Below are 12,903 nucleotides of genomic sequence, written 5' to 3'. Positions count from 1 at the left end.
AATATAAAGGACTCTTCCCATAATTATATTATCTCTGTGTATTTTGTTAAAACATCCTTGTTCTATTTATTCATATTTTTTCTGCCATGCTGGGCATTGAAGCTAGTGCCTTGTTCATTCTAGGCAATTACTTTACCACTGAGTTACATATCCAGCCCTATTTTTATGTTTACATTAAAATATTTTTTGTGAAATGATATTATTAGTTCTAAGGCATTTAATTGGCAAAATTAAGAATTGATAGCTTTACATCATCTTGTTGCATTTAGTTTCGTTTTATTTGTTATTAAAATCCAAATGACTGGGCATTGCTATCAAGACCATAAAAATTCATTGGAAGTTTTGAAGCACTATTTGTGTCAGGATAACCTTAGACTCCAGCAGTGATATGGAAGATGTATGGATTGTGATTCAAGTTTCTGAAGTCATAGAATGTGAAAAATCAAAGGAATTTTTGCCTTGTTATTTTATTTCATGTCCATGGGCACCAAGATACACTGAAGGAAAAGAATTACCCATGATTACTCAGAGAGTTAGTAACAGAGCCACAATTACATTCTGTTTTCCCAGTACCAATACACAATCTTTCAATTGTTCCAGTCCTGTCTGTGTCAGTCAGACAGTACTGAGACACTGATGTGCCCACCTGAATGTTATTTGAAGACAAGCCTTCAAAAGGGAAGACTTTGGGTAATAGAATAGGCGATTTGTATAATTGAGAATTTCTGTAAAAATTTTCAACCCATGTGTCATGCTTATTGCATTTTGGGGTACAGAAGTTTGTCCTATAATTGTTATGAGTTGATTTTCCTTTATTTTTTTTTCTTTCATGAGTAGGCCTTTAGGTTAAAAAGTTTATTATAGGGTTGGGGGTGTCACTCAGTGGTAGCATGCTTGCTTGCCTAGCATTGGTGAGGCCCTGGTTTCTTTTTTTTTTTTATTGTTGGTTGTTCAAAACATTACATAGTTCTTGATATATCATATTTCACACTTTGATTCAAGTGGGTTATGAACTCCCATTTTTACCCCGTATACAGATTGCAGAATCACATCAGTTACACTTCCATTGATTTACATATTGCTATACTAGTGTCTGTTGTATTCTGTTGCCTTTCCTATCCTCTACTATCCCCCCTCCCCTCCCCTCCCCTCCCCTCTTCTCTCTCTACCCCCTCTACTGTAATTCATTTCTCCCCCTTGTATTATTTTCCCCTTTCCCCTCACTTCTTTTTGTATGTAATTTTGTATAACCCTGAGGGTCTCCTTCCATTTCCATGCAATTTCCCTTCTCTCTCCCTTTCCCTCCCACCTCTCATCCCTGTTTAATGTTAATTTTCTTCTCATGCTCTTCGTCCCTACTCTGTTCTTAGTTACTCCCCTTATATCAAAGAAGACATTTGGCATTTGTTTTTTAGGGATTGGCTAGCTTCACTTAGCATAATCTGCTCTAATGCCATCCATTTCCCTCCAAATTCTATGATTTTGTCATTTTTTAATGCAGAGTAATACTCCATTGTGTATAAATGCCACATTTTTTTTATCCATTCGTCTATTGAAGGGCATCTAGGTTGCTTCCACAGTCTTGCTATTGTGAATTGTGCTGCTATGAACATGGATGTAGCAGTGTCCCTGTAGCATGCTCTTTTTAGGTCTTTAGGGAATAGACCCAGAAGGGGAATAGCTGGGTCAAATGGTGGTTCCATTCCCAGCTTTCCAAGAAATCTCCATACTGCTTTCCAAATTGGCTGCACCAATTTGCAGTCCCACCAGCAATGAACAAGTGTACCCTTTTCCCCACATCCTTGCCAGCACTTGTTGTTGTTTGACTTCATAATGGCTGCCAATCTTACTGGAGTGAGATGGTATCTTAGGGTGGTTTTGATTTGCATTTCTCTGACTGCTAGAGATGGTGAGCATTTTTTCATGTACTTGTTGATTGGTTGTATGTCCTCCTCTGAGAAGTGTCTGTTCAGGTCCTTGTCTATTCAGGTCCTTAGAGGCCCTGGTTTCTACTCCAAGCATTGTTTAAAAAAATATATATATATATACACACTCACACATACACACACATATATGCATATGTATGTGTTTATACAAAGTAATGTTTTATATAATATACATATAAATAATTTTATATAATATACATAGTAATATATAAATATAATAATATATAAAGTAAAATGTAAAGTAATAAATATTTTGGCTATGTTAGAAACTGAATTGCATATGTCAAGAGCATTGTAATGTTTTGAACAATAATAAAAAAAAAAGAAACTGAGTTGCTTGACAAATAGATCCATTCAAGTTTGTCACTGATCTCTTTTAACTTCTGCAGGTCTTATATACTCAACTATGCTTCAAAATTGTTTTCTTAGGGATTGGAGGTGTAGCTCCGTGGTAGAGCACATACTAGGTACACGTGAGTCTCTGGGTTCATTATCCAGCAACATATACACATATATATAAAGCAAAAGCCCCAAACCCTCAAAACTACATTATTTACTGTGTGTGTCTGTATGCATCCTGTTTTCCTGCTGGATGAATTGATACCGCATGTAAGAATCACATGGTTTATACTATCTTTTCCCTAGCACCTTTAACTAGTATACAACAGAGGTTAGTAAAACAAAGACTGACTTGATAAGTAGTAATTCTTTCCATAAATTGAGCATTATCCCTGTGACAGATACATTGTATAAAAATAAAAAACTGATTTTATTGTCTTTTTTTTAAACAAAAGAATTTCTCCATAAAACCAGTCTAAAAATATTTTCTTTGCCTACTGCATGCCCCATGCTGTACTGAATACTGGGGATACGGTGGTGAATGGAATGGTCATAACTCTGATCCCCACAGGTTAATAGCTTAAGTTTCAATGCAGTGCTGCCTCAAAACTCTCTGATGTATGTTATTCTAAAACATAGGATTGTAAATAAGTGAGAGAAGAAATACAGTTATGTCAGAAGTTGTGAAGGAAAAATAGCAGGTGCTAGGAGTCAGGAAAGACTTCTTGGATACAATGAAAATTTTCTGACTTTAGGGTTGAGTTAGGGATTAGGTGAAGGCTGGCGGAGTGTTTGAGGCAGGGAGAGCAGGCAGGGAAGAGGCCCACAGGGAAGGGGTGAAACATGGGTTATTTGAAGAACAGAAGTCCAGAAGGGCTGGAGCAGAGGGGAAAGCAGGCAGGATGAGGCTAGCTAAGGACTTGCTGCCGTTAGTGCTGTGCAGAGCTCTTCATCATGCTTTTCAGGAACAGCCTCTAATCAGTTGTAGCTAACCATAAAAACTGGTATTTTTATATTATTTAATATTATTTTTATATTATTTTATATTATTTGTCTTTTTAACTGCTCTGTGTTCCTTGAATTCAGAGCCAGGTGATTCTTTTTTTTAAATATTTAAATTTATATATTTTATTTATTTTTTCTTGTTCTTTTTCTTAGTGCTCCCTCAACTCCTTCCTCCACTGTGCCTACTTCAGCTTTAGCAAGATCCTCCTTTTCTGAAGGACCATTTACTCACGACCACAATATACAATTTCCTTACTGAGTTGGATTTGCAGTATTTCATTTACTTATTCAGTCCTTTGTTCCCTGTTTGTCTAGCTCCAAGTGACAAGCAATTTAGGAAAATGGAAGATGTTCCTTGTGGGAGCTTATGCATGTTCTAACTTAAAAAGAGGCACAGCTGAGACAAAAACAAACAAACAAACAAACAAAAACTAATCTATTTGACAATATATTACAATTTGGAAACACTGCAAATTTAAGTGGTTGCATGATGATATTTGTGTGGGGGGTTAATTATGCTAATGTTTCAAGAACAGTTCCTCTGTTTTTCCACTCAGCCCATCTGCCAGGCAGCCTACCAGAATGACTTGGGTCAAGTGTGGCGCTGGGTAAGAGAAGACAACTGCAATATCAACATTCAAGATGGCTTCAACGGAGACACCCCCCTCATTTGTGCTTGCAGACGAGGGCACGTGAAAATTGTTTCCTTCCTCTTAAAAAGGAATGCTAATGTCAACCTCAAAAACCAGGTGAGGCTGTGACATATGGTGGGAAGAATAATTGTCACCCTTCCTGTCTCTTCTAGTTGATGTCTTGTGAAGGTAAGTTTTTCATTGCTTATAGCTCCTTATTAACAATTCTTTTTTGCCTTACTTTAGAGAGACTGACACATACCAAGGACATTTTATTCGGCTAAAAAGCAAAATAAAATGTAGCTCAACCAGCAAGTATATTTTGTGATTAATTATGTCTTTGTACTTCTGAAGAGAAAGAGAATGGCTCACTCAGTTGTCTGGAGAGGGCTTTTTCCTTTCTTCTTCTCTTCTTCCCCATCCTCCATTTCCCCTCCCCGTCTTTTCTCTTTTCTCCTCTTGCTCACTCTTATAGAAGTATTTGAAAAATTTTTTGGAAAAGAAATATTTATTTTGTGATGTTATTTTATTTGTTAGATTTTTACCTACTATGTTAATGCCCTGTTCTCCAAAAGACACTATAGTGTTCTTATAGAATGAAAGAATACTATCGAGAAATTTACTAAGGAGAAATAAACTCATGAAGTGACTTGAAGCTACTTGAGATCACACAGAAAATGTGCTCACAGCTCCAATGAGAGCTACCTTGGAGTCTTCAGGACCAAGGAAGAGCAGCATGTGTGTCTTATTGTCGGGATCCTTTTAGAACTTCCTCTGAACATCTAGCATCAGCATGTACTAAAGGCAACATTTAAATTATACTAAATAAATATCTACATTCATTTTTTTTTTGCAATAACTTTAAATGTCCTGAATCATCTCATGTGCATTCATAGCTGATAGGGACCCACTTGCCTCTTCTATATCAAATTAAAAGCTAGCTTATTGGGAGTAAGTAACTATGTGTTATCAGAAAATTGATCACTACAGGAGTTTCTTGCTTGTGCTTATCATTTTCTTTTCTTTTCTTTTTTTTTTTTTTTTTTTTTGGCTTGGGTGGTTTTGAAAAAATTTTTAATGTTGGTTTTTTTTTTTTTTTTTTTTTAGGTTCTGGGTATCCAATGCAGGGCTAGGCAAATGCTCTAAGATGGAGTTACATTCCCAGTTCTGGGCTAGTTTAAAAGCAAGTCATGACTATGCTCTGTCTGATAGGCAGCTTAGTACAGTGTGGGACAGGATGTCCCTAGAACACAGTTGAAGGACCAGGTATATACAGCTGTTTTGAGCAGTTCCACCCACAGTCAGATTCTGTGAGTTTCTGTCCTCTTTCAAGAAGTGTGCTCACGGGGAAGCTGAGGGAGGGAGATATGTGACAGCTCAGGGTGGGCTGAGGGGGCACCCTTACCTCTGCTCTGTAAAGAAGAACCTCAGCCAGCCTGCTGGTATTATAAGTATGAAAAGGACTTCATGGCATAGTTTAAACTAATAGACATTTTATCAGAAGAGCTTTGGTTTGTAATTTTTACTTTTAAAAATGTTTCTAATGGTGTCTTAGTATTTAATATTTTTTATTTTCCCCAAATATTTAGTCTTTGTACATTAATAATTTAAATCAGTACTTTTACACTTCTTAAATCTGTTGATAAATTATTTTCAGAAGTACTAAACAAAAACAAAGATTTTAGTGATTGAGAAGCAGATGCTTATAGAAAACATTGATTCTATGGAAAACAGATTGAATTAAATTAAAACATAAAGATACTTTTTTTGGTCTGAAAATTAATCAGGATTTAAAAAGAAAATCAAATGTTGACCAGGGAGAAAGTTTAAATTATTATTATCTTACTGGAGCACAATTTGGCAGTACCCAATACCTTTCATGCTAAGGAGTCATTGGAAACTTATGCAAAAGATGAATTAGAATTGTTGACAAAGATTTGTGAATGAGGATATCCAGGCAATGTTATTTATAAAAATAAGAGATTAAAAACTTGAAATGTCCGATAGATAGAGGGTTTGCCTAAATCAATTAGAAAAGCTCCATTCAGTAGGAAGCCATGCAGTCCTTAGCTCCTCTTCCAATAGGGGATTAATATCTAAGATATATAAAGAACTCAAATAGCTTAACCCCAAACAAACAAATTAAAAACAAACAAACAAAAAAAGCAAAAACAACACCCTAATAACCCAATAGATAAATGAGCAAAAGATATATAGAGGAAATACAAATGGTCAACAAATATATAAAAATATATTTATAAAAATATGTATATAAAATATATACAAATATATAAAAACATGTTCAGCATTCTTTGCAATTAAAGAAATAAAACCAAAACTGCATTGCTATTTCATCTCTCTCCTATTGGAATGGCATTCATCAAGAATACAAATAACAATTGCTGGTGAGGATATAGGGGAAAGGTACACTCAGCCATTGTTGGTGGGACTGTAAATTAGTACAACCATTTTGGAAAGCAGTATGGAGATTCCTCAAAAGATTAGGAATATTACTGCTACAGGACCCAATTATCCCATTCCTCAGTGGTTATCCAAAAGAACTCAAATCAGCATACTATAGTGATATCAATGTTTATAGCAGAGCAATTCACAGTACCAAGTTATGGAATCAGGCTAGGTGCCCATCAATAGAAGACTGGATAAATAAAATGTGATCTATATAATGGAGTCCTAACTAAGAATTAAATTGTATCATTTGATGGCACTGGAGAGTCTCATGTTAAGTGAAATATGCCAGACTCAGAAATAAACCAGACTTAAAGGCTGAATGTTTTCTCTGATGTGAAAGTTAGATGGGGGGAAAAAAAGACAAAAAATGTGAAAATAGAAGGGAAATCAGTAGAGTAGAAGTTGGAGGCCAAGGAGGATGGAGGAGAAGAGGGAAAAGGAAAGAACTAGGGAATGAAGTTGAACTAATTGTGCTGTGTGCATGTATGAATATATCCCAATGAATTCCACTTTTATCTATGACTATAACACACCAATAAAAAAAATAAATATATAGAAGGAAGACCAATAGAGTAGAGGCAGGAGATCAGAGGAAGGGAGGAAGAGAGGAAATGAGGAAGTATTGTGGATTTAAATGGAGTAAATAATGTCTTACGAATTTATGAATCTGTCAAAATGAGCTCCACTAATATGTCTACATATGACACGCTAATAAAAACATAAGCAGCCAGGCAATCCTTGCAAATGTGTACTTAAAAATATTAATGGGCATGGAAAATGTACATATTCTTAATGTGCATCTCTAAACTGGAAAGAAGCAAGATATGATTTTGAATATGCAATATGATTCTATGTTTTAAAATTCCATGTGTATGAAATTGACAATGATCTTGAGAGAATATAGCATAATGTCAAGAATTAACTCTGTACTATTTGATAATGGATAATTCTGAATTCTATCATTCTAACCTTCTCTACTCTCCAGAATGTTTACAGGTAGCATGTATACCTTAATAATTAGGAAAACAAGAGTTTTTATTTAAGAATAGAGCTACCTCCAAGTAGAAACTCACTTCTCTTTTCTCTCTTACATTCCCTTTCCTTTTATTGATTTGAATAGTGTTCCAATCATACCATAGCTTTTTCGCATTATACTTACTTGCACATCTTTCTGCCCACCTTTGATTATGAGCCCCTGAGAGTTCAGATTCTATATACCACCCCTCAAAGCTTAAGTCCACCACCTGATGAATCTTGATATATTCAAGTAATTAAGTTATGTGCATTCTTGTACCGCTGTCTGTGTTCATGAGGGAACATGGAAAAATTTAAATGAGGTTAAGATTTTCCTGTAAACATATCATTAAATGAACAATTGTCCACCATAGTTGATTAAGGATAACTATTGCATTACATACTAAGTTCAGTGCTATATTTGTATCTCAATATATTTGTCCCTCAAAAACTAAAATTAATGTGAAAATCTAGACTTCAATGATTTCTAAAATGCATCTTCACCTCTGTTGTTTGTTGTTGACCTTTGTCTTTCCTTTAGATTGGACTGTTCAATATTCTGGTCAATGGAAATCCAAGTTTATTAATCAGACAAGCCCTACAGAAAGAAATGCCCTGAGTACCATAAAAATAAAAAGCATGAACTTTTTTGATGTAGTAATATGCAAATATGAAAAGTGAAATGAAGAGTTCTTTTCTTAATTGTAGAAAGAGAGAACCTGCTTGCATTATGCTGTGAAGAAAAGATTTACCTTCTTTGATTATCTGCTCATTGTCCTCTTGATGCCTGTCCTGCTTATTGGGTATTTTCTCATGGTGAGTACACTTATTAGGGTATAGGAAAAATGAATAGGAGAACTATGCACGATGTGCAAGTTTTGCTAGGCCAGTAAGATATTATAAAGAAATAATAACAAAATAAACTATTGGTTTGTACATGTGCTCCTTGACGTTTGATGATGTTACATCCCAATAAACCTCTCAAAGATAAAAACATTATAAGCAGAAAATACATTTAATATACCTCACCTACCAAATATCACATTTTAACCATACCTTACTCTGTAGAGTACGGATCTTTGGACCCCTGTGACCGTGTGGCTAAGTGGCGGCTGTACCTTGCTGTTGCTGCTCAGCATCATTAGAGGGTATCATGTGCATATCACCAGCCCAGGAAAAGATCAAAATTCAGAATTCAAAGTGTGGTTTCCTCTGAATGCCCATCATTTTCCCACCATCATAGAGTTGAAAAATCCTAAGTTGAACCACTGTGAGTTTTGTAGAATACCAAGCGTATTCTACGAAAACCATTTCCAATATTCATGCAATGCTGACTATGTAAAGTGAGAGAAGGTAGCAAAAACAGTAGACCAGTGGTAAAATAGTCTGTGAAAGATTTATCTATAAAAATAATTTAATCTTGACTTAGTTTTATCTGAAGGAACTACAAAATTCTGAAAATTTAGGGAAAAAAAATCCTATTCCTACTACTCTCTTTCTCTCTCAGTGGAATTTATATTTTTGCACATCTCTTTATTAATTACTGACATTTAAGGACCCATCCTGGTGATGAGATAGAAAACAGATCCTAAGGGATTTGCACCAGGTAACCGACAAACACAGAGGATATTTATGGGGAATTTGAAGCCCATCTTTCACCTTGATGTATTGAATCATGTTTAAGTGGGAATATATAGTTGGTGTAGGAATGTATTGATATTATGAGAAGAAGATGGAGTTTGAGGGTTTTTGTTTTACCTTCAAATATGGTGACAGCTGTTCACTGATTCTCCACCCCCAAACCCCCACCCCTGCTTCTCTGGTAGCCAGTTCCCCCTTTGAGAGATGACTCAAAAGATACATCATTTATTCCAATTAAATAACCACCTTTCCCCCCTTTCTGTAGCTAATTGATGTCAAACCTCAGTTTTCCCTTTTAACAAAAGTTCCACTATAAATTCAGTCAGTTGAAAGTGTTATTATCTCTTTAGGTTTTGAATGTTGCAGAATTTGAGGAACTGTAGTTAAATACAAAAATGTTGGTTTTGATCTTTTAATTTATGGGAGAGGGAAAATTTTAATTCACTAATAAATTATCTGCTTATATCCTTAAAAATGTTTTGAGAATTCACTGTGTATTCAGCACACATCATTGGAATATTTGTCATTTGGGGTCAGGAGTAATTTGTTGACTTTTTCAGAGGTTCTGAAGAAAAACATCACAACTACGGGCAAGGCCCATTTGGAATTTGTTGACACATAGCTCTGCTTTTTAAGATGGTCCAATGTTTAGAAGCTGGAGAGGCCTAAGCAAAAATATAGATTGCAACAAACAGCCTGGCTTCAGCTGCACACATACACTATTTATTAATGGAGCCTGACATTATAAATTTGTGATGCTTAAGGAATAAGTGATGTGAGAGGCAAGTATAGGGGAAAGGATCAGAAAGGATCGAGTCACTTCAAAGAAAGGTAGGAGAAAAAAAGGCAGTTGAGCAGGTGACACAGGAAGGAAGAAGGAGGAGAGAAGACAACTGGATAGCTCCAGATGACAAAGGGCTGATGCCTTATGTGTAGAGAGAGCTCTGCTTTCTCAGGTGAACCTCTGTAGTGGGAAGGCTCTGTCAGGTGGTCAGAACCTTGAGGGACCAAAAAGGAAAAGAGAGTTTCTGAGGAACTTTGTTGGTTTCACTCATTGGTTCTATCATTCAGCCTGTATTTTCATGGATCTGTTACGAACCAGACACTGTACAAGGATTAGTGATCCCATGATGAACTAAACAGACATAGCTATTGACCTCCTGAGCATTAGAGGATGGTGGGGAGTCATTAATCAAATGACAAACACAAGAGAAATCGCCATGAAACAGGTGATACAGAGAAGTGATGGGTGTCGAGGGCCTAGAAGAAAAGGATTTCTTCATCTGATCAGTTAAGTCCAGGAAGTCTGACACTGGGAAGCAGCAAGGAAAATAGAGGCTCTTAGTTCCTGGAGGAAGAGGAACATGGGCTGAGATATGAAGGATGAATTTGCAAAGCAAAAACGGGAGGTAGGAAGCTTCCAGGTAGAAGGAATATCTGTGCAATAATGCCGGAGGGAGCCTGGTAGGAATGGAAGACTTAACAACAAGCTAGTGTAGCTAACACAGGGTGATCCAGGAGGTATCTCCTGTGAGAGAGGATTAGAGCAGCAAGCCCTAGAGGGATCATGTTGAATAGCTTAGATTTGTCTTCAGAACGATGAGAAGTTACGAAGAGCTATGAATCAGGAAGGAAAATATAGAAAACTGATCTCATCTTCAGCAGGAGATAGTAGGTCTGGGTGAGGGTTGAGAATGTGCATTTCAAAACAAGTGCCTGGGTGCTGAGATTGCCCTTCCAAGAGCACAACCTGATATGTCTTCAAGGATTTTAAGATGAGAGATGTTTAGGAGTGTTGAGATTCAGATGAAGCCAATTGATTACAATAGTCTCAGACACAAGATGAAGAAAATGTTTGTCAAACCACTTCTCTTGCACTTACTGTTACAACAGGTATCGAAGACAAAGCAGAATGAGGCTCTTGTGCGAATGCTCCTTAATGCTGGCGTCCAAGTTGATGCTAAAGACTGTGTAAGTTTATATTTTTAGCCATTCCAAAATAATGTTCATTTAGTTTTCTTTTTACTCACTGCCAGTCATGCAACTTTGAGGTTATTTATATTCTTCCACTAAACTCATGAGTGCAGAATCTTTATTGATTGCAGAACATCTTTAAAAGAACTGGTTTTGACATTGGTAAGAAATAAAGATAAGGAAGACTTTGATAACACCAGCATCCTCAGTGCTTAAGCGGGAGTCAGAATGCCACTGTGTGAATAGGCCTGCCACTTTTTACTTAGTGGGTGGCCAATTATAAATTTATTACCTAGTAAGTGCTCACTGCTTGTTAACAGCTGCTTCTTCAGCCAAGAGCCTTTAAGAGAGGACTCTTTTATAAATTAAAGTTCAAGAAGGGCAAAGATCAACGAAAATCCAAGTGATGTTATGAGCTGCAATAACATTTGTCTCTAGCAGCATCCGCTGACTTCTTCCCATAAGGATGTGTAAGGTTTTGTTTTGACTTTTTATCCTTGCACCTCTGTACTCACTTTCCTCCCTTAAAATGCTAATAGTGGATCAAACATTTTTTGTATGGTGTTTTATTTGCTTAAATTAATTGGATAAAATTTTAGGTTTTTAGTGTTATATTAAGAAAAGCAAGTTGAAATTTGATTACAGAAAACTAGTGTTCTATTTTTGACAGTCTGTGTATTACCATTGTTCTATGAGAAAAAATATGTCTTTATCCCTGTTTCTATTAATTCTTTGCATTATTTTAGTTTTTGTTAAATTTGAAGAAGGCTTAAATGGAAATAATTTTTGTGTGGGAAAGAGAGTGCAAGCTTGCATGAGAGAGCACAGGACAATAAGTTGATGTAATCTATGTCTTTTATTTCAAATAGAATTTTAAAAATTAATTTGTGTAGACTAGTATTATGCATCCTATTCTCCTAAACAGCTTTGAAATTTATTAAAATAGGAGATTATTAAAGGTTACGTTGGAGGTTTTTGAAGGTTTTTGTTGATCTTTTCATTTGAATGCAAAAGATTTAAAATTTGTGCCTGTGGTCAAAATTTCTCTCCAGATATTTTTCTAGTTATTTATGTCTTTATCTATCTCTAGACAACGATATTATATTCCTAAGCACACATGTATCATGTGCATGCACATAGGCACCATCTTCTTCCACCAAACATGTGATCCAAGTTCTAACTCAAAAAAATCTAGGTTTTATTTTGTTTGTTTGTTTTTGTGGTGCTGGGGATTGAATCCAGGGCTTTCTGCATGGTAGCAAGCACTCTATTGCTGAAGCATATTCCTAGTCCTAAGGCAGTATTTTATATTTTTAGCTAATTAGACTCACTTTATTTCACATGGAAAATTCCAGAGTCCTTCTTCCGTTCATCATGCCATCACTTGATAAAAATAAATGATTGTAACATAATTTCCTATAATCTTAGAAGAATTTCCAGGGAATAAGGTCCAGAATTAATTCTATTGGTTTTAACAGTTGAGGATATTGTTTTCCCTTACCAAAACTATGGTTTCTTGGCTACTTTTTGAAAGACAAATTTTGAACACAAATTCCCCCATTATAAAATATTTTTAACTTGTGGTTAGTGTTTTAAATTGGTACCAACAGAGTATGACAGCTAATTTATAGTACAAAATATGAACTATAGCAAACTAAGTGTGGACTTCTACATCAGACTCCTAGGATCTTATACATATTCTGTAGTGATATGAGCAGCTACCTTCTTCTTACTGAGGATTTTGATTGAAAACCATAAAGGATAGTATTTACAAAAAGGTCCATGGGGAAACTCTCTAAGGGAAAAGATGGTAAAATTATCAGGGTAGTGCTTGCCCAGGTATATGAAATTCCACAAAGAAATGTTGGTATAATTAAGCATCA

The 12,903-nt window shown here is 35.7% G+C and overlaps 1 protein-coding gene across 1 annotated transcript in view; it reads left to right on the top strand.

Moving 5' to 3' along the window:
- Positions 1–12,903, top strand: part of Ankrd22 (ankyrin repeat domain 22) — a 34,690-nt gene that overhangs the window by 20,547 nt on the left and 1,240 nt on the right. The window contains exons 2-4 of the mRNA XM_005339185.4: positions 3,848–4,039; positions 8,114–8,221; positions 10,940–11,017. Coding sequence (XP_005339242.1) covers positions 3,848–4,039; positions 8,114–8,221; positions 10,940–11,017 — 378 coding nt within the window. The remainder of the gene's footprint in view (positions 1–3,847; positions 4,040–8,113; positions 8,222–10,939; positions 11,018–12,903) is intronic.

The sequence above is a fragment of the Ictidomys tridecemlineatus genome, chromosome 1 (genome assembly GCF_052094955.1).
Source record: "Ictidomys tridecemlineatus isolate mIctTri1 chromosome 1, mIctTri1.hap1, whole genome shotgun sequence".
Classification (NCBI taxonomy): domain Eukaryota; kingdom Metazoa; phylum Chordata; class Mammalia; order Rodentia; family Sciuridae; genus Ictidomys; species Ictidomys tridecemlineatus.
Note: the sequence above shows the minus strand (reverse complement) of the source record. Positions and strands in the feature narration are given on the sequence as shown.